The following is a 21,505-nucleotide window of genomic DNA, read 5'->3' on the forward strand; positions in this document are numbered from 1 at the left end:
ACAACTCATGAATTCTTTAAATCCCACGTTTGAGATCAGACGCACACCTTGTAACAACGTAAGAACGAAAGAAGTGCGTGCTAGATCAGGCCCATGGCATCCTGTTCTCACACACCCCTCCAGGTATTGCAACTTCCTTGTGGTCTGGCTTGCCCTGTATGGGGCAAGCAGGAACATTGGGGTGTGTGCGTGTCGTAGGCCAGTGGTAGATCACCTTCTTTTCACGCAGAAGATCCCGGGTTCGATCCCGGGCATCTCCAAGCAGGGCTGAGAAAGGAACCCACTGGGAAGCCCTGGCGGCAGGCAAGGCAGACAACACTGAGCCAGGTGAACCGTTGGTACAAGGAATGTTTTGTCGCTGCTGTGCAAAGCTGAGCCCAGAAAATACGGATGCAACAGCCTCTCCTTATCTACCTGGGTGCTTTTTTTTAAAGACCGAGGGTTGCTATTAATGAGAAATGAAAGCAAATATTGACCGTTAGCTAAACCCAGCCGCCTCCCCCTGTGCAAACAGCCGGGCGCAACTCGCACGGCAAGACTGCAAGCAGGGGCGTCGCTAGGGGGGTGCGGTGGGGGCGGTACGCCCCCGGGTGACAGGGGCGAGAAGCGGCGGGTGGGGGCGACAAGCGGCGGGTGGGGGCGACAAGCGGCGCCCCTCCCGCCACTCCCCAGGCAACGCCGGTCACCCCGGGAGCAGCAGCGCTGCACGGACGGGGTGCTCCCTCGGCCGTGCGCTGTTGCTCCCGGGGCGACCGGAGGGAGCGGTGGCGCATGGGGGTGACAAGCGGCAGCCCCTCCCGCCATTCCCAAGCGCTGCCGCTCCCTCTGTCACCCCAGGAGCAACAGCGCACGGCCGAGGGAGCACCCCGTCCGTGCAGCGCTGCTGCTCCCGGGGTGACCGGCAGCGTGGGGAGTGGTAGGAGGGGCCGGCGCTTGTCAGCCCCACGCGCTGCCGCTGGCTCCGTCCCCCCGGGAGCAGCAGCGCACGGTGTGTGCGGTGCTGCTGCTCCTGGGGTAACGGAGCGAACGGCGGCACGTGGGGCTGACAAGAGGCAGCCCCTCCCACCATTCCCATGCGCTGCCGCTCCCTCCGTCACCCTGGGAGCGGCAGCGCACGGCCCGACGACGGAGTGCGCCTGCACGCGCAGGCGCACTCTGTCATCGGATCGCCGCTTCCACAGCCTCCTTTTGAGCCGGAGAGCTTAAAAGCGAGCTCTTCGGCTTAAAAGAGGGCTGCAGAAGCGGCGCCGGCACCCCCGGAAACGCCCTGGGGGCGGAGCGTCATGACGTCACAATGTGATGTCACGACGCCCCGCCCCCGGGGCGTTTCCTTTGCCGCCCCGGGTACCGCGGAGCCTTACTCCGCCACTGACTGCAAGTGCTCAGGAGATGCCGGCAGCCTCCTGTTTGAAATGCAGGCTTCATAACCCCTGGAGCAAGCTTGGAATAATCATTGCCCTGTGCAGGACGCCTTGCTTCCAGGTCTGTGGCGGGTGCTGCTTTTCTCGGAGAGAGCAGGACGGCCGCTCCCAATTGCCAAGCACCTGGCCCTGCAGGAAGCAGCTGGGATGTGCCTTATTTAATCTTGATGCATTTTTACCCCGACGCTTCCCAAGTGAGTAGGGACAGGTAACAAGGGTTTGGGCACTTTGCTGCGGAGATCACGGCACACAGGTTTTGTTCCACATGTTTGCGCACCATGCGCTCTGCTCTCCAGTTACCACTTAGCAACACAGAAAGCCCCCTTACACAGACTGTTGGGTCCGTCTAGCACTGTAAAGTGGTACCTCTGGTTACAAACTTAATTCGTTCCGGAGGTCCGTTTTTAACCTGAAACCGTTCTTAACCTGAGGTACCACTTAAGCTAATGGGGCCTCCCACTGCCGCCGTGCGATTTCCCTTCTCATCCTGGGGCAAAGTTCTTAACCCTAGGTACTACTTCCGGGTTAGCAGAGTCTGTAACCCGAAGTGTTTGTAACCCAAGGTACCACTGTATTGTCAACACTGACTGGCAGCTACTCTCCAGGGTTTCAGGCAGGGCTTTGTCTCCCAGCCCTAGCTGGAGGTGCAGAGGATCGAACCTGGGACCTTCTAGATGCAAAGCTGAGGTCTCACCATGGTGAGTGTCTGGAGGCAGTTGGAGGACGGATGGCGGCTGAATCCTGACAAAACAGAAGTACTGTTTTGGGGGGATAGGGGGCGGGCAGGTGTGGAGGACTCCCTGGTCCTGAATGGGGTAACTGTGCCCCTGAAGGACCAGGTGTGCAGCCTGAGAGTCATTTTGGACTCACAGCTGTCCATGGAGGCACAGGTCAATTCTGTGTCCAGGGCAGCTGTCTACTGGTGACTGGGAGTAGCCGCTGAGACCACACAACAACGGTCCTGAAAGACCTACATTGGCTCCCAGTACGTTGCAGAGTACAATTCAAAGTGTTGGTGCTGACCTTTAAAGCCCTAAACAGCCTTGGTCCTGTATACCTGAAGGAGCGTCTCCACCTCCATCGTTCAGCCTGGACACTGAGGTCCAGCTCCGAGGGCCTTCTGGCGGTTCCCTCACTGCGAGAAGTGAGGTTACAGGGAACCAGGCAGAGGGCCTTCTCGGTGGTGGCACCCGCCCTATGGAATGCCCTCCCATCAGATGTCAAGGAAATAAACAACTATCTGACTTTTAGAAGACATCTGAATGCACTGTAATAATAATAATAATAATAATAATAATAATAATAATTTCCTCATGTCTAGAGCGACAACAGAAAGTTACAAGAAAGGAGATTCCGACTAAAAATCAGGAAGAACTTTCTGACGGTAAGAGCTGTTCGACAGTGGAACGGTCTCCCTCAGAAGGTGGTGGCCTCTCCTTCATTGGAGGTTTTGAAGCAGAGGTGGGGGTGGCCATCTGTCCTCCAACGCTGCAATTCTATGATCCTATGGAGCGTGCACGGAGTGCTGGACTCCAACGCAGATCCTCAATATAGGATTGTAGGAAACGGACTTCTACAGATAGGAGCATAGGCCCATCTAGGCTCAGCACTGCCCACGATGAGTGGCAAGGGTTTCCGACAGGAACCCCACACTCCTGCCCTACCAGGAAATGTCACGGATTGAACCAGAGACCTTCTCCATGCAATGCACCTGCTCCGCCCCAGAGCTATGGCAGCCAGGTGTTCTGCCCCACAAAAGGTAAGAGCAACAGTGAAGAAATTTCAGGTGCTTCCTTTTGGTTGCAAAGCAGCTCCTCTGCCATAAAGCTATATGCACTTCCCCAAGATCTCCTAAATCAGGGGTGGCCAACTCCCAAGGGACTGTGATCTACTCACAGAGTTAAAAACTGACAGTGATCTACCCGCTTTTTGGGGGTTCAGGTCAAAGTTGTTAATCTTTTTTTTTAGGAAGGAAAGCCCCATTTTGGGGGGTGCAGGGCAACAATGTTGAGCTTTTTTAGGGGGGGCAAGGTTGTTTGGCTTCTTTGGAGGAAGCCAGTGATGTACCAGTGATCTACCACAGATGTCCAGTGATCTACTGATAGATAACAATCTACCTGTTGGATGTGCCTGTCCTAAATCATGGGTAGGCAAACTAAGACCAGGGGGCCGGATCCGGCCCAATCGCCTTCTAAATGCAGCCCGCGGACAGTTCAGGAATCAGCCTGTTTTTACATGAGTAGAATGTGTGCTTTTATTTAAAATGCATCTCTGGGTTATTTGTGGGGCCTGCCTGGTGTTTTTACATAAGCAAAATGTGTGTTTTTATTAAAAATGTACCTCTGGGTTATATATGAGGCATAATAATAATAATAATAATAATAATAATAATAATAATAATAATAATAATATTTCTTTATACCCCACCCTCCCCAGCCAAGACCGGGCTCAGGGCGGCTAACACCGGGTGTAAAAACAATTGATTAAAATACAACTTACAAACAAGATTAAAATACAACATTAAAATGCAGCCTCATTTCAGCAGAAACTCAAATCAAAAACTGTTTGGGGAAGTAAATGTCAAATCTTCACCAAGGCCAACCATAGGAATTCATTCTCCCCCCCCCCCCAAAAAAAATAGTCTGGCCCCCTACAAGGTCTGAGGGACAGTGGACTGGCACCCTGCTGAAAAAGTTTGCTGACTCCTGTCCTAAATGAAACAACTCCCCCCCCCCAAGCCTCCTCCAACACTGAGTTTCCATAATTCCACACCGAAACGGAGATATTCTCCTGCCACCCCACTTTCTAAACTCTCTTTAGCGTCAGGGCAACTCACCTGTATTGCAGCCGCTGCCCGTCGGAGCCGTAATCCCGATAGATCTCGTATTCCTTCTCGAAAACTCCGGGAGGCGAGGAACTGCAAGAGGACACAAGAAGAAACGAGGCTATGAGGAACAAAGCGGGTGGGGACAGACACAGACACACACACCCCTCAAAAGAAAAACCCTCCACTTGGAAGCTTGCAAGTCAGGATTGTGTAGCAATGGAAGCCCCATCTAGCAAACTGGGGGTGGGAAACCTTTTCTAGACCAAGAACCAGACCTTCTGGGGGTTGCAAGCCAGCAGCAGCTATGGACAGATTCAAAAGCTAGTGCAGCAATGAATATAAAGCAATGAATATGCTTGCGAAATGTGGGCCACTTATAAACGCCATCTCCAACTCCTCGAAAGATTCCGTCAACGGTGTCTCTGGAAATTTTTTACACATCACTTGGGAAGACAGGCGAACTAATGCCAGTGTAACTGGAAGAAGCAAAAATCACCAGTGTCGAAGCGATGATTCTTCAACATCAACTTTGTTGGACTGGTCATGTTGTGCGGATGCCTGATGATCATCTTCCAAAGCAACTACTCTATTCCCAACTTAAGAATGGAAAGTGAAATACACAACAAAAAAGGTTTAAAGATGCTCTCAAGGCAAATCTAAAAAAAACTGCAGTATAAGTATGGAAAACTGGGAAACAGCTGCCTGCAAGCACTCCAATTGGAGGACAGCCTTTACCCAAGGTGTAATGGACTTTGAAGATGCTCAAACTCAGGACGCAAAGGAGACACAAGCTAAGAGGAAGGCACGCTTGGCAAATCCACACCGTGATCAACTCCCGCCCGGAAACGAATGTCCCCACTGTGGAAGGACATGTGGATCCAGAATTGGCATCCACAGTCACTTACGGACTCATTGTTAAAACCAAGTTTATGGAAGACAATCTTACTTGGCTACGAGTGATTGCAGAAGAAGAAGAAGAAGAAGAAGAAGAAGAAGAAGAAGAAGAAGAGGAGGAGGAGGAGGAGGAAGAAATTCACCATGAATGATTTCATCAATAGCATGTTGCAGAATCTTACTCGGCTACGAGGGATCACAGAAGGAGGAGGCGGAGGAGGAGGAGGAGGAAGACGAAGAAGAAGAAGAAGAGGAGGAGGAGGAAGAGGAAGAAGAAGAGGAGGAAGAAGAAGAGGAGGAGGAAGAAGAAGAAGAAGAGGAGGAGGAAGAAGAAGAAGAAGAGGAGGAGGAAGAAGAGGAAGAAGAAGAAGAAGAAGAAGAAGAAGAAGAAGAAGAAGAGGAGGAGGAAGAGGAAGAAGAAGAAGAAGAAGAAGAAGAAGAAGAAGAAGAAGAAGAAGAAGAAGAAGAAGAAGAAGAAGAAGAAGAAGAAATTCACCATTATTGATTTCATCAATAGCATGTTGCAGAATCTTACTCGGCTACGAGGGATCACAGAAGGAGGAGGCGGAGGAGGAGGAGGAAGACGAAGACGAAGAAGAAGAAGAAGAAGAAGAAGAAGAAGAAGAAGAAGAAGAAGAAGAAATTCACCATTATTGATTTCATCAATAGCATGTTGCAGAATCTTACTCAGCTACGAGGGATCACAGAAGAAGGAGGAGGAGAGGAGGAGGAGGAGGAGGAGGAAGAAGAAGAGGACGAAAAGAAGAAGAAAAGAAGAAGAAGAGGAAGAGGAAGAGGAAGAGGAAGAAGAAGAAGAAGAAGAAGAAGAAGAAGAAGAAATTCACCATTATTGATTTCATCAATAGCATGTTGCAGAATCTTACTCGGCTATGAGGGATTGGAGGAGGAGGAGGAGGAGGAGGAGGAGGAGGAGAAGGAGAAGAAGTGTTATAGCAGACTAGGCGGTACACTCAACTCTTCTCTATGCTCCTTCCAGTCAAGCAAGAGTTCAAGGACAGGTTCCCGCCAGGTCAAAACACTCAAGGAAGGTATGAAGGGAGCGATATGGGCAAAGCCCCAAGGGTCAGAAAGAGAGCTCTGCACAGCCTAGGCCTTTGGCTGCCCACCCCTGGAATAAGCTATGCCCAGACACAGATAGACTATTTGCCCAGCAGAACCAAGGTGTGCCTTTCACAAAGCTAGCTGCTCTGCTGGGGATGTTATCTGCTAAGGTCCCACCAAAGGCAGCCAGCAAAAGAAGCAAAATCACATATCAGAAATATAGAAACATAAAAGCCACAATCCCTCGCCTGGTACTTTATCTGGAAAGGATCTCTGCTTATGTGTCATTATTATTATTATTATTATTCTGAAAGATCACAGGGCAGTTCGCAACATAAAAATACAAAATGAAAACACACAATACATAAAAACGCATCAATTATATGTTAGCCTGACGCATGGGAGAAATGTTATAGATTTGTTGATTTATTGATCTATTTAAAACATTATAAGGCTACTCTTCATCGCAGAAAGCAAATTCAGAGCAGGTTAAAATCACAACACACTCCATACATTTAAAAAGCTCAGTATAAAGCGAAATTGAAAGGAGTTAAGTTATAAATAAACACCAATACATAAGGAATCTGATTTGATGTGAAGCTCCTGCAAAGGTCTGGGTGCATAACCGGGTTGAGCAAAGCGAGCTATACCCAGTGGGTGGATGAGTGAATTGGGCTTCAAGGCTTACCTATGGTTTATAAAAAACAACAACCCAAAAAACCCACCGTGTGAATCTGTCTCGTTTCTCATGTGACCGCCAGCGAAATCGCTTCGTTAGCCCCAATCAAATAATTAGTGTAGCGGTTTTGCAGAGCTTCAAAACACATTAATGCATTAAAAAGTACAAAGCTAGAAACTGCACAGGCTAAGATAGAGATCGGCCAACGGAGGTGTTTGCGTTAATGAGGGAGATTAGGGGACGCTCCCAGAACAAAGAGAGAGAAACAGAGTTGTCCTAATGGGATGGATATTTTTAAAAGGGAAGAAAAAAGAAGTGGCAATAAAAATTAGCTCTGACAGAAGCTTAATTTTAATGAGGCTCCCGAGCTTGAGATTTACAACTCGCAAGGGCGCTGCAAAGGAAATCACTTAGCCCCCTTTCCTTTCTCTCTCCTGCGCGCATGCAAATCCTGGGTCCCTGTGCCTCCATGGAGTTTCTTACATGAAGGCACACGTGTGGCTTCCATGGCCAGCAACAGTGGCAGTGAAAGCAGGGGTGGTGTCATGCCCCGGCTGAACGCTGAGGAACAGTGGCAGGAGCCAGCGGGGGAACCCCCAAGGGAAGAAGGCTCAGAGCCAGAGGAGTGGTGGTGGGACGACCATGAGTGGTCAGAGGGAGAAGAGTGGAGAGAGGAGGTGTTGGAAGTTGAAGAAGTAACAGGACCTGGTGCATGGGTCGGCAAACTTACCGGGCCTCCGGCCGGTGCCTCCAACGCCAATCGGGAGCGTGCGCCCATATGTGTGCCCACACGCTATTTCCGGTGCACTTCTGGGTCGGAGGAGCATCGGAAATAGCTTGTGCGCATGCACATGGTCCTCCTCAGACCCAGATGTGCACTGGAAATGACGCTTGTGCATGTGCACAAGCTATTTCCGGTGCTCCTCCGACCCAGAAGTAGGCAGCAGGAGTCACAACTGGCCGGATAATTGAGTCCCTCGGGCCGTATCCAGCCCACGGGCCTTAGTTTGGAGACCTCTGACTTGGTGAGCTGGGAGATTCGGAGGCAGAGAGAAGTGCAGAATCAGAGACAGAAGATGAAGCAGGAGAGTCGGAGGAGGGAGCTCAAGAGGAAGAGATGAGAGGTACCGAAATCCCAAAGGAGCAGAAGAGACTCTTTATGTACGCTACGACAGCCGCACGGATGCTACTAGCCCAGAAAAGGAAAGAAGATAAAGTCCCTCCCAGAGAGGAGGGGCAAACTTAAGCTGTTGGCTTATGCCGAAACGGCATAACTGACTGGAATGCTCAGGAACCAGGAAGGCCAAAACTTCAATAAAGAATGGGGGAAATTCACAATTTACTTGAGAGACCACTGTAAGCAGATGGAAACATTAGAAGGATTGCAATAACACTTGTAATGTAAAAGATATTATGGACAACAAAATGTAGAGACATATGATTTGGATGATGAAATAATATGCAGTTGTAAAGGTTTATACAGTCGTACCTCGGGTTGCGTACTTTTCGGTTTATGAACTCCGCTAACTCAGAAGCACAACCCGACGTGCGCACGATTTGCGCATGCGCAGAGCGTTTTTTGCGGGGTTTTGGGTTTTTTTCGGTCTGCGCAGAACGAATTGTTCAGGTTACATCCTTTTCAGGTTATTTACTGTTACCCGGAATGGATTAAGTACGTAACCCGGGGTACCATTGTAATAGGAAGTTGGGAAGTCTAGAGATTCGGAAGAAATCTCTAAATATGGATATGCATTTTGTATTGTTATAATTTTATATCTGTAAAAACAAATAAAAAATATTTCCAAAAAAGAGAGGAGGAGATGAGTTTTGTATGCTTTAGTTGAGATTCTTGCATTGCAGGGGGTTCGGATTAGATGACCTGTGGGGTCCCTTGCAACTTTAGGATTCTATAAGTCAGGCTGATACAGAGTCACGGATATCTCCCCTCTCCCCTGGTCTCCCAGAACCAGAAGAGGCAAGAAAAGGGTGGAGGAGAGGTTGATGTCATGCAGGTGCAGTCTCTGATTGCTCGGGAAGAGGCCTGGAGAGGACGGGACTTAAGACGGCTGTGGGGAGGAAGGGACATTTACAGTAGTTTTCCGCGTAGAACACGCCCCTGTGTATAAGACGATCCTGATTTTGGGGGGCTCAAATTTAAGAAAATGGGGGGAGGGTTGCCCAAAGTTGTTGAGATTTTTTGGGGGGGGGGAGGATTGCCAAACGACTGACAAATGCTGGAATTCGCTCGCGTCATCAACATGCGCCTGCCCGCTCACCAACAGCAGACGGCAATCGCACGCCCAACTGCCAAAGCGGCAGCCAATCCACAGCAACCTTTGCCGCAGCAACCAATCACCCACCCAATTACCGCAGCACCAGCAAATCCAAAGCAGAACTTGACGCAGCCAGCAATCACCCACAAAATCGACGCTGACAAGCTCCTGCTCATGGCTGCAACCAAACACCCGTCCCGTCCACCCAATGCACCATCCGTGTATAGGATGACCCCTGTTTTTTAACATTATTTTAGAGTAAAAAACCTTGTCCCATACACAGAAAAGTATGGTACTTTCTGATCCATGCAGCAACACCATGGGGAGGAAAACTAAGGCCTGGGGGCCAGATTTGGCCCAATCGCCTTCTAAATCCGGCCCGCGGACGGTCTGGGAATCAGCGTGTTTTACATGAGTAGAATGTGTCCTTTTATTTAAAATGCATCTCTGGGTTATTTGTGGGCCATAGGAATTCGTTCAACCACCCCCAAAAAATATAGTCTCGCCCACCACATGGTCTGAGGGACGGTGGACCGGCCCCTGCTAAAAAAAGGTTGCTGACCCCTGGCATAGACCAAATAAGGACTAAGGTAGGGGTCCCCAAACTAAGGCCCGGGGGCCGGATGCGTCCCAATCGCCTTCTAAATCCGGCCCGCGGACGGTCTGGGAATCAGCGTGTTTTACATGAGTAGAATGTGTCCTTTTATTTAAAATGCATCTCTGGGTTATTCGTGGGGCATAGAAATTCATTCATCCCCCCCCAAAAAAATATAGTCTGGCCCCCCGCAAGGTCTGAGGGACAGTGAACCGGCCCCCTGCTAAAAAACATTTGCTGACCCCTGAGCAAGACCTACCAGGATGAGCTGCTGTGCTCATTAGGCCTGGTACTCCAACAAGTCTGTGCAGGCTAATGAAGAGTTAACTCCGCACAGTGTGATTTACTGCCGGCTTGCTCCTGTCAGGTGGGGAACCTGTGTGTTTCAGCTCGAGGGCCACATTTCCTTCCAGGAAACCTTCTGAGGGCCATGGGCCAGTGATGCTCAGGGCCAGAGGCAGAAGTGGGTGGAAAAAACGAATGAATTTTTTTTTACGTGGCCTAGTTTCTCCACACATTTACACTCCTTTCTCTATCCTTCGGCCGCCCAACCAGCCAAGAGGTAACGTCTAGTGTTTGAGGGCATATTCCTGCAGGTAAAAATGCTAAGCTGGATCGTGGGGGGGGGGGGGGAGAGAGAGAGAGAGAGAGAGAGAGAGAGAGAGAGAGAGAGAGAGAGAGAGAGAGAAGCAGCAGCAGCAGCAGCAAATTGGTTGCACGATACAAAAATATTTTTATTAATCATTTTTAAAAGCCAGCTGCGCGTACTATAAACCCCGATGGATTGTAGCGACGGACAGGGTTTTATGCTCTGCATCCATTCAGACATTTTATTAGCTTTTTATGGCTTTTAAATCAGATCACTACTCACTCAGCCTTATCCACGGGAGCTGAGCAGGCTTTGGGTGGGGGGGGGGGTTATTAATAATATTTTCCATGTTTTCGAGCACATCCTCGCAACCTGTGGGCAGGCTCCCCGCCAAACAATATCTTCCTCCGCAGAAGCAGATCTGAAATTATTTGGGGGGGGGGGGACACCATGTCGGAAACTCAGCTACGCAGATTTTATCGCAGAACCGGATATTAGATTCCTGCAGCTTCTACCCATTGTACAGCACAAGAAAAAGGGGAGAGAATGGGAGGGGGACATGATGGAGGCATTTAAAACCATTCATGGTGCAGAGAAAATGAATTGGGGGGGCTCTTTCCCTCGCAATGCTAGGACCTGACGGGGGTCATCTAACAAATCTGAAATTTCAGAGATACAGGACAGAGAAAAGGAGTAAATTGAATTATGCATGCGGTTAAAACTCTGGAATTCCCTATGCACCTATGGTTCTGTTATTCTGCCACAAGGTGTAGCGACAAGCCACCAATTTGGTTGGCTTTAAGAGGGAAACATTTGTAGAGTTTTGTTTTTTTTAAAATAATTTTTATTTCAAAATATTTTAAAAGAACACATTCACACACAAATATTCAACAAAGAAAAATGCAAATCATGCAATACAAACACAATAAAAAAAGATAACCCCCCCAAAAAACAACAAAAAAATAAAAAATAAAAACAATGACTCCCCTCATTTGTATATCGTTTCCCTCTTCGTTTTAACATTTCTTACTTTTCCTCACCATACAATACCACCATCTAGCAAATGCATCAATCTGTCATATAATATACTATCCATCTATATATTCCCTTATGTGTCTCATTCTAGACAAATCACCAATTCTGTTTTTATACCTTCTTTAATCAAGTAATCCTCCACATATTTCCACTCGCTTTTGATTTTTTGTTTTGGGACATTTCTAATCGCTGCTGTCATCTTTGCTAAATTCATATATTCTACTAATTTAATCTGCCAATCCTCAATTGTTTGTAGAGTTTTAAGAGGGAAACATTTGTAGAGTATAAGCCCACCGGTGCCTACTAACCTCCAAGGTTGTGCAAGGTTGAGGCAAAAATGCTTACACACACACACACACACACAGTCAGATATATTCCATTCACTGATTTTACAATCATTTTGACATTTTAAAACTTGACTTCCTCCCCCTTCTATCTGCGGTTCCATAAATTTATTTTTAATATCTTCTGCGTATCCAAATTCACTTAACTTACTCATTTACAATTGGGCCTGATGAGCACTTACTGTTCCCAACCCTAATCCTACGGAAAGCCAACTAATTAGATTTTAATTTGATCCAGACTTGTTTTCAGGAGGTAATTTAATTATTATTTGATTTTATATTAATGTTATATATTTGATGTTAGCCACCCTGAATCCGGTTTTGGCTGGAGAGGGCGGGATACCAATTAAAGTTATTATTATTATTATTATTATTATTATTATTATTATTATTATTATTATTATTATTATTATTATTATTATATTTATCTTCTTATGTAACTGCAGGTTATTACAATAACCCTGCCAGTGATTTTATCTGTTTCCAATTTATCTGTAAATATTCAATAAACCATTTCCATTCTTTGATTAAAAGTTTGTTATCTTGATTTCTTATTCTTCCGGTAAGTTTCGCCATTTCTGCATATTCCGTAAGTTTTTGTATCCATTCTTCCTTTTCTGGGACTCCTGCTTCTTTCCATTTTTGAGCAAATAACATTCTTGCCACTGTACAGGAATAAGGTCCTGTACATTTTAGGTAGTTCTGCCCCTATAATTCCCAAAATGAAAGCTTCTGTGGGTTTTTTCCCCCCAAATGTTATTTTAAACATCTTTTTCAATTCATTTTATATATCACTAGTGGTTTAAGTCCGTTAAAATAACGGGCGCTAGAACATATGAAGCAGCCTCCGCCCGCCGCCCGCGCCTCGCCTGGGCCAACCTGAGTTGCGGCGCCTCAGCGGACTCCCAGCCAGAAGTGGAAGGGGGCAGAAGGCAGGAGAAGGGAATGCCGCCCGCCCTCGCCTTCCATCCCGCGCAGGGGCCCCAGCTGGAGCACTGGAAGGGCGCACAGAGCCCGTGCCGCTCCAGCGCCACGCCCCTCATCCCCTGTTCATGGAAGGGGGCAGAAGGCAGGAGAAGGGAATGCCGCCCGGAGCTGGCCGCCCTCGCCTTCCTTCCCGCGCAGGGGCCCCAGCTGGAGCACTGGAAGGGCGCGCAGAGCCCGTGCCGCTCCAGCGCCACGCCCCTCATCCCCTGTTCATGGAAGGGGGCAGAAGGCAGGAGAAGGGAATGCCGCCCGGAGCTGGCCGCCCTCGCCTTCCTTCCCGCGCAGGGGCCCCAGCTGGAGCACTGGAAGGGCGCGCAGAGCCCGTGCCGCTCCAGCGCCACGCCCCTCATCCCCTGTTCATGGAAGGGGGCAGAAGGCAGGAGAAGGGAATGCCGCCCGGAGCTGGCCGCCCTCGCCTTCCATCCCGCGCAGGGGCCCCAGCTGGAGCACTGGAAGGGCGCGCAGAGCCCTTGCCGCTCCAGCGCCATGCCCCTCATCCCCTGCTCGCCCCCCCCCCCTCCCGAGGGGCGGCCAGCGTGGGAGGGAGGTGGCCTGATTTACTAAGGCAGAAACTTCCAAAGGTGTCTGCGGGTCAACAGTGTGGCGCGGCGCGATGGTGGTGGTGGGGAGTTTGGAGACCTTCTGCCCGGGACCTACCTGCCTGCCTGCCTGGGCGTCCCCTGGAGGCCGAGCGGGCGGCGGGAAGCCCGGCTGGTGGTGGAGCCGAGCGCGGGCACCTTCCTCCCCCGCCCACCCCGCGCAGCGTCTCGGGCGCCACCGCCGCCTGCAATGGCGTGCAAGAGGTGAAGTCGGAGGAGGTTGCTGCTGCTGGGCAGGCTGTGGGCGGCGGCGGCAGCAGCAGTGCCGGGAGGTGGCGGGCCAGTGGAGAGCACAGCGGCAATAGTAGCCGGAGCAGCAGGAAGAGAAGCGGAGGGAGATCAAGAGGCAGCGGGGCTTTTGGAACTCTCCCGGGTAAGGTGCCGCGGTGAGCCCCCCCCCCTGCTCTTTGCAAGGCCTCGGGGCTCTCGTTGTAGCGGCGGGAGCAGCAGCGTGCCCTCTCTTCTCGGCCTCTCCTCTGCCTCTGGAGCGCCGGCGTTCTGATCCAACCGCCCCGCTTCAACTGCAAACCCAGAGACACAGGGACTGGACGCAGAGACACTTGCATTTTATATATATAGATTTCCCAGTAAGCCTTAACCTTACGGCAAGACCACCACATATGATAAAAAGAACCTTCTTTCTCTTTACATCTCCAACACATTTTTGATTTTGATTTATACATTTTTGCCAGTTTACTCAATGTTAGAGGCAGAAATGCTTTTGAGGGCAACCAAAATGGTCCAAGGCCTGGAAACGATGCCTTATGAGGAACAGCTTAGGGAGCTGGGTATGTTTAGCTTGGAGAAGAGAAGGTTAAGGGGTGATATGATAGCCATGTTCAAATATATCAAAGGATGTCATCTAGAGGAGGGAGAAAGGTTGTTTTCTGCTGCTCCAGAGAAGCAGACACGGAGCAATGGATTCAAACTAAAAGAAAGAAGATTCCACCTAAACATTAGGAAGAACTTCCTGACAGTGAGAGCTGTTCGGCAGTGGAATTTGCTACCAAGGAGTGTGGTGGAGTCTCCTTCTTTGGAGGTCTTTAAGCAGAGGCTTGACAGCCATCTGTCAGGAATGCTTTGATGGTGTTTCCTGCTTGGCAGGGGGTTGGACTGGATGGCCCTTGGGGTCTCTTCCAACTCTAGGATTCTATGATTCTATGACTAATCGACTAAACAACAACAACATCCTATCACTTCTCAGTCTCCTTTTTCCCAAGCTAAACCTACCCAATTCCTTCAACCATTCCTCATCAGGCTTGGTTTCCAGACCCTTGATCATCCTGGTCTCCCTCCTCTGCTCACCTTCCAGCTTGTCGATATCCTTCTTTAACTGTGGTGCCCAGAACTGGACACAGGACTCCGGTTGGGGTCTGACCAAGGCAGAATATTACTTCCCTCGATCTAGAAATGCTGCACGTTTGTTCTTCGGCACGAGGAAATCTACCGCTTCCCGAGAGATGCTGCCCAGGTGCTGCCTTCCCCACTGGATGCTCCCCCCCCCCAGATTCTCCGGCAACACTGCTTGTCACCTTCGGTGCTGAGCTTTGACAGGTATTGTGCTTCCGAAAGCAAACAAGCTAAAGAGGTTTGGACAGGGATGGATGGAGGCAGAAGTAGGAAAGCACAAAAAAACCTCGCAGTGACAGGGACCTGTAAAAACACAAAGTGATCACTCAGCCCGAGAGGCTGCCTTCATCCCGCCGGAGGGAAGCCGCTGGTTCTTCTCCTGGGGGGTGGGTAGATATAAATGTCAGCCTCCTCAACGGGACGCAAGGCCCTGAAGCTCTGGTGGCTGCTAATACTTGACCTTTTAAATCAGCCTTTCCCAGGCAGGCACCCTCCAGATGTTCGGAACTACAACTCCCAATTGGGGCAGTAGCCCAAACAGGGAGTTATAGCTCACAAGGTTTACTTGGCTGCAGTGAAACCTCAAAGCGGTTTATGCACAAAACAAAACAACAAAGTTATCAGTAAAATAAAAACAGTTAAAAGCCATTAAGAAAATAATTAAAATCAGCAACAATTAAGGATATTGAGAAATCAAGGGAAGGTGGTTTTAGCTGAGGCTGAGCGCCCTGTTTTTTTTTCTCTCTCTCTCTGCTAAAGCTTTGACAAAATTGTCACTGATACCACCACAGGGCCAAAAATCCAGTTTTCTTGGGCACCGGGGCAGATGCTGCAGTCAGTGTAGACACAAGGAGGTGGAGTTGCAATAAAATGTTGCAGCGCACTCCTCGCCCCCTAACACAGGAACCTCAATGCAGGTTATTCTGCAGAGCGAACCCTCCCCTCTGTTTTTCTCTTCTGTTTTGATTAAACATTATGTGACTACTGAGGATGCTCAGTCTGAGCTGTTTGGGGGAGAATGACCCCCTCAGCCCCTTTATTTGTTTATGAGCCTGTTTGTTTGGAATATTCACCCAAATATAACAGGGCGATATACAGCAGGGTGTGGGTGGGGGCTTCAGTCAAAGATAATTGCAGATAGATAAAAACTGGTTGGTAAAAAAAAATAATCACATTGCGGCAGTACAGTACAGTTGTTTAGATGACATCTAAAGGAAAGCAGGGATGACTCCAACCGGTTCTCCGCTGGCAGGGCGTTCCAGAGGGCAAGGCCCTGCCATAATGAAGACTCGGTCCCTGGCAAAGCCTGGCCCAACCTCAGGGGCATGGGGAGACCACCAGGAGTGGGCCACCCATTTTTCTATGTGACAGGGGCAGTTTAAACACCCAGAACTTCCTTGGACCAGGCTATGTGTCCCAGGGTAGGGGAGCAGCTGGCCCCAAAGGGGATGCCACAAGGCACTGGGCTGGCCCTGTTCCTGGGTCAAAGAGGGAGGGCGGGTGGTCCTTTGTAGACGGCTCCTTCAGAAGAGGCACCTAACTTCTAGGTCTAGCTTCTTCTAGGTCTTGCTTGCACATAGTTTTTTTCTTCTTGTGATGGGCCACATTTATGGGCCACTTCCTGGGATTTGGTGCCCGAGTGAACTTTCTGGCTCATAAATCCACTCTTCCCCTTCCCTGTTTTCGAAACACTGGACCAGCTCCATCCTGGCTCCTAGCCACAGTGGCTCTGCTCGGCCACCACAGTTGAAGGCAGCCAAGCTTCCAAATCCCAGGTTCTGGGAGCCAAAGGAGGGGAGAGGCCTCTGGTGCTCAGGTCCTGCTTGTGGGTGTCCCACGGGCACTGGAAGAAGAGGACGCCTGGAACATTAGTCTGGTCAGGGTCTGGACAGGGAACATCCATGGGCAGCTCTGAGCCCCTTGAATGAAGGAAGTGGAATGAATTGGCTGGAGGGTGGACGTCTTGGGTGGGTGTCTCCCATAGCAGGGTTCTGTCTCTCTTATGGCTCCTTCTTCTGGTAAAGAGGAGACTGGGAGGCGATACGATTTGTTGTTGTTGTTGCTGTTGTTGTTGTTGTTGTTGTTGTTGTTGTTCAGTCGTGTCCGACTCTTCGTGACCCCAAGGACCAGAGCACGCCAGGCACACCTATCTTTCATTGCTTCCCACAGATTGGCCAAACTCATGCTAGTCACTTCGAGAACACTGTCCAACCATCTCATCCTCTGTCGTCCCCTTCTCCTTGTGCCCTCCATCTTTCCCAACATCAGGGTCTTTTCCAGGGAGTCTTCTCTTCTCATGAAGTGGCCAAAGTACTGGAGTCTCAACTTCAGGATCTGTCCTTCCAGTGAACACTCAGGGCTGATTTCTTTAAGGATGGATAAGTTTGATCTTTTTGCAGTCCATGGGACTCTCAAGAGTCTTCTCCAGCACCATAATTATGAATTATGAATTATGGCAATACAATAGTCATCTTCAAATATCTCAAGGGCTGTCGCATGGAAGACGGAGCAAACTTGTTTCCTGTTGCACCGGAGGGGAGGACCCCAACCAATTGCAAGGATGGAGATTCCAATGAAACATTAGAAAGAACTTTGCAACATTAAGAGCTGTTTGACAGTGGAAAGGACTTAATAATAATAATAATAATAATAATAATAATAATAATAATAATAATAATTTATACCACGCCCATCTGGCTGGGTTTCCTCAGCCACTCTGGGCAGCTTCCATCAGAATATTAAATACAATGATTAATCAAATATTAAAAGCTTCCCTAATCAGGGTGGCCTTCAGATGTCTTCTAAAAGTCCGACAGTTGTTTATCTCTTTGACATCCGATGGGAGGGTGTTACACAGGGAGGGTGCCACCACCGAGAAGGCCCTCTGCCTGGTTCCCTGTAAATTCACTTCTCACAGTGAGGGAACTGCCAGAAGACCCTCAGAGCTGGACCTCAGTGTCCGGGCTGAATGATGGGGGTGGAGGCACTCCTTCAGGTCTACTGGGCAGAGGCCGTTTAGGGCTTTCAAGGTCAGCACCAACACTTTGAATTGTGCCCAGAAATGTACTGGGAGCAAATGAAGGCCTTTCAAGACCGGTGTTATGTGGCCGCTCCCAGTTACCAGGCTGGCTGCTGCATTTTGGATTGGTTGTAGTTTCCGGGTCACCTTCAAAGGTAGCCCCACATAGAGTGCATTGTAGTAATCCAAGCGAGAGATAACTAGAGCATGCACCACTCTGGCAAGACAGTCTGCAGGCAGGTAGGGTGTCAGCTTGCGTACCAGATGGAGCTGGTAGACAGCTGCCCTGGACACAGAACTGACCTGTGCCTCCATGGACAGCTGTGAGCCCAAAATGACTCCCAGGCTGCACTCCTGGTCCTTCAGGGGCACAGTTACCCCAGTCAGGACCAGGTGGTGTGTTCTGCTTCATTGGAGGTCTTCAAACAGAGCTTGGAATGCCATCTGTTGGGAAGTCTTCAGCTGTCATTTCTGCATTGCAGGGGTTGGACTAGATGACCCCGGGGTCCCTTCCAACTCGACAAAATTCAGTGATTATGGGAATGAAGGTTTTGCATGTCTGCCTGCGGCCTGATCCCACAAGGCTCCCTCTGAGCAGAGACAGCATGATTTCCGCGTTCTGCACAGCTCCAAATGTGCCATATTCCTGCAGGTGTTACTAACCTTCAGCAGAATGCCCTTGACCCCCCCCTGCCCTCACCCACGAACCGCTCAGCCACATCCCTGCCTTCCCTCACCCCCCCACCCCAGCCACAGCAGCTGATCTCCAAGATCTTTGCTGGAAAGAGACTTGTCAATTGGCTTTCCAGACACCGCTTGGCAGCTCGCCCAGAAGAAGGAAAACAGCTCGACATGTTTGAGCAACTGGTACGGAGCACGTTTGCTCGGCAGGCAGCCTTGGGAAAGCGGAGGAACAGCATCTGCTGTCAACAGCAACCCCAGTAGGGCTGAGAACGCGGGGACGGAAAGGTTCCTTATGCGGCAGCACTTTCAAAAATTGTCATTATTCCCCTCCTGCACCCCCAGAAGCCTGACGGATTTGCCAGCGTGAAATCAAAGCTCTGGGGGTAAGCTGGAAGGATCCCCGGAACAGCAGCAGCAGCAGCAGCAGCAGCACAATCAGCCTCAGTTACAAACTGTTCCTGGTTTTGTCTCTTTGATGTCAAATTGCTTCAGCCGTGGTGAGATGGCAAGGCAAAGCCACAAAAAAGACCTCCGCCATTAGCCTCCAGTTCATCGCAGGAACAATGATTTCTTCCCACTGTGGAGCTTTAGAGACCCGAAGATCAAAACAGAGGGCAGGCGCGCTCTCAACCCCCTCCCCGAAACACAGGATGCAAGACCCCACCTGGGGCGGCGGGACTACAGTAGGATGAAAAGCTCAGCGAGGGACAGGAGGTTCGGCACAGCCCCGCTAATCTGCCGCCTTCTGCTCCTGGAAGAAATGGGGGGGGGGGTCGGCGACAAGCGGAGACAGGGATATACAGTGGTACTTCTGGATGTGAACGGGATCCATTCCGGAGCCCAGATCGCATCATGAAGCGTCACATCCGCGCATGTGTGCGAAGCGATTGGCGCTTCTGCGCATGCGCGTGACGTCATTTCGTGCGTCTGCGCATGTGCTAACACGGAAGTAACCCATTCCAGTACTTCTGGGTTCGGCACGTTCTTAACCCGCGTCGAACGCAACCTGCAGCGGCTGTAACACGAGGTATGACTGTATATGAAGCTGCCGAATCCCGAGCCAGACCATTACAGGATCAAAGAATTGTAGAGGTGGAAGGGACCCCCGAGGGTCATCTAGCCCAACAATCACAGCTAAAGAATCTCTGGCAGGTGACCATCCAAGCTCTGTTTAAAAGCCTCCAAGGAAAGCGATTCACCACCTTCCGAAGTCGTCCATTCTGCTGTCAAACAACTCTTGCTCTCAGAAAGTTCTTGCTAATGTTTAATCAGAAAGGAATCCTTTTCCATCCATCCCTTCCGGCATTGTTGACGCAGTCTGTCTGGGTTTTGCACAGCAGCCTCTCCAGGCCCTGCCTGTACATTTTGGAGATTGGACCTTCTGAATGCACAGCAATGATCTTCCATGGAGTTATAGACCTCGCCTCAAAGGTAGGGACTCAGGTACGATGGACATGGCCAAGGCACACTCTTACAGCAAACTGAATTTAGTTTATACTGAATCTGAACACTTGGTCTACTTGGTCCAGAGGTCTCCTATCGGAGGTTTGACTTCACCCCTGAAAGCTCACACTTTCACCGTCTCCTGAGCCACACGGGGTGCCGGCGATGTTTTAAAGAGAAGGTGAAGGGGTGATATGATAGCCATGTTCAAATATATAAAAGGATGTCATATAGAGGAGGGAGAAAGGTTGTTTTCTGCTGCTCCAGAGGAGCGGACACAGGGCAATGGATTCAAACTACAGGAAAGAAGATTCCACCTAAACATTAGGAAGAACTTCCTGACAGTAAGAGCTGTTCTGCAATGGAATTTGCTACCAAGGAGTGTGGTGGAGTCTCCTTCTTTGGAGGTCTTTAGGCGGAGGCTTGACAGCTATCTGTCAGGAATGCTTTGATGGTGTTTCCTGCTTGGCAGGGCGTTGGACTGGATGGCCTTTGAGGTCTCTTCCAACTCTAGGATTCTATGAAATCACGGTGGTGAAATTTCAGTGATCGTTTTATTGTTTTAGCCTTTTTGTAAACCGCTTTGAGGGTTCCCTCCCTGCAAACAAGCGGTATATAAATTTTACGGAATGAAGTAAGTAAATTAAATGGCCCATCTCCTCCGGCATCCTGTTCTCACACTGGCCAGCCAGAATGGAAAACCTGCACGGAGGACCTGAGAGCAAGGGCACTCTGCCCACTTGCGATTCCCAGCAACTGCCATTCAGAAGTATCCCGTCTCCAGCCGCAAAATAGAACAGAGGCCATCATGGATTTTGCTGGGGAAGGCACTCTCCAAGCGGAGAACCACAAATTGGATCATAATCTATCTGGCCTTCTTGCGATGTTGTGCTTTGCCTTCCTTTCCAAGCCAGCTATCAGAACCAAAATGTTTCGCTGCAAGGTAGCAGAGACCCTCCGCCGCCATTGACAGGCTCTACAAAAACAGATAATCTGGCTGGGTGGTAAACAGCATGCAGCCAGTAGCTAAGCAGATGGGTCTCCTCTTTCCTGTCTCCCTGCCGAAAGGCTCACCACGCAACCCTCACTATCCTCTTTCAGGATTCTAGAGAGACAAAAAGCACTGAAGCTCTTGGAGCCAAGAGTGAAATTTGGGGCAAACTTGCCAATAAGGGAAATCTTGCAGCAAGAAAACCTGCAAGAAATCAGGAGGGGGAAAAAACCACCCTGGAAAAAGTCAAGGACCTCCATCATGTCAAAAGAAGTGACAAAATGGGCCTTTTGTGAGAAAGGGAGGAAGCAATTAACTCCCAGCGTTGTGGGATTGCAAGGGCCTCTTTGTTGGCACCTGCAGGAGGGAGAAAACAGTTATGTCACCGCTGATGGGTGTCAGAGAATGAAAAGCCATCCAGGGGAGATCGGTGAGGCGGGAGGGAAGAAGAGGAGGAATGAAGAGCTGTTGGGAGTTGGAGGAGGAGGAGGAGAGCTGAAGACGCAAGTGAGGCTGCCTGGGGAGTCCTTGGCGCCAACCTGGTGCCCTCCAGGACTACAACTCCCATCAGCCCCTGTGGCCATAATGGTGGATTATGGGAGTTGTGGTTCAAAACACCTGGAGGGCACTAAATGGGTGAAGGATGCTCTACGATTCCCCTAAGGGTCCTGGGTCTTGAAGCAAAATATGAGCAAGAAATGCAGTAGAACGTA

General features: G+C 49.7%; 1 protein-coding gene across 1 annotated transcript in view; it reads right to left on the reverse strand.

Moving 5' to 3' along the window:
- Positions 1 to 21,505, reverse strand: part of ARHGAP39 (Rho GTPase activating protein 39) — a 180,127-nt gene that overhangs the window by 63,322 nt on the left and 95,300 nt on the right. The window contains exon 3 of the mRNA XM_033155940.1: positions 4,258 to 4,338. Within this exon, the coding sequence (XP_033011831.1) occupies positions 4,258 to 4,338 (81 nt within the window). The remainder of the gene's footprint in view (positions 1 to 4,257; positions 4,339 to 21,505) is intronic.

The sequence above is a fragment of the Lacerta agilis genome, chromosome 7 (genome assembly GCF_009819535.1).
Source record: "Lacerta agilis isolate rLacAgi1 chromosome 7, rLacAgi1.pri, whole genome shotgun sequence".
NCBI classification, from domain to species: Eukaryota; Metazoa; Chordata; class Lepidosauria; order Squamata; family Lacertidae; genus Lacerta; species Lacerta agilis.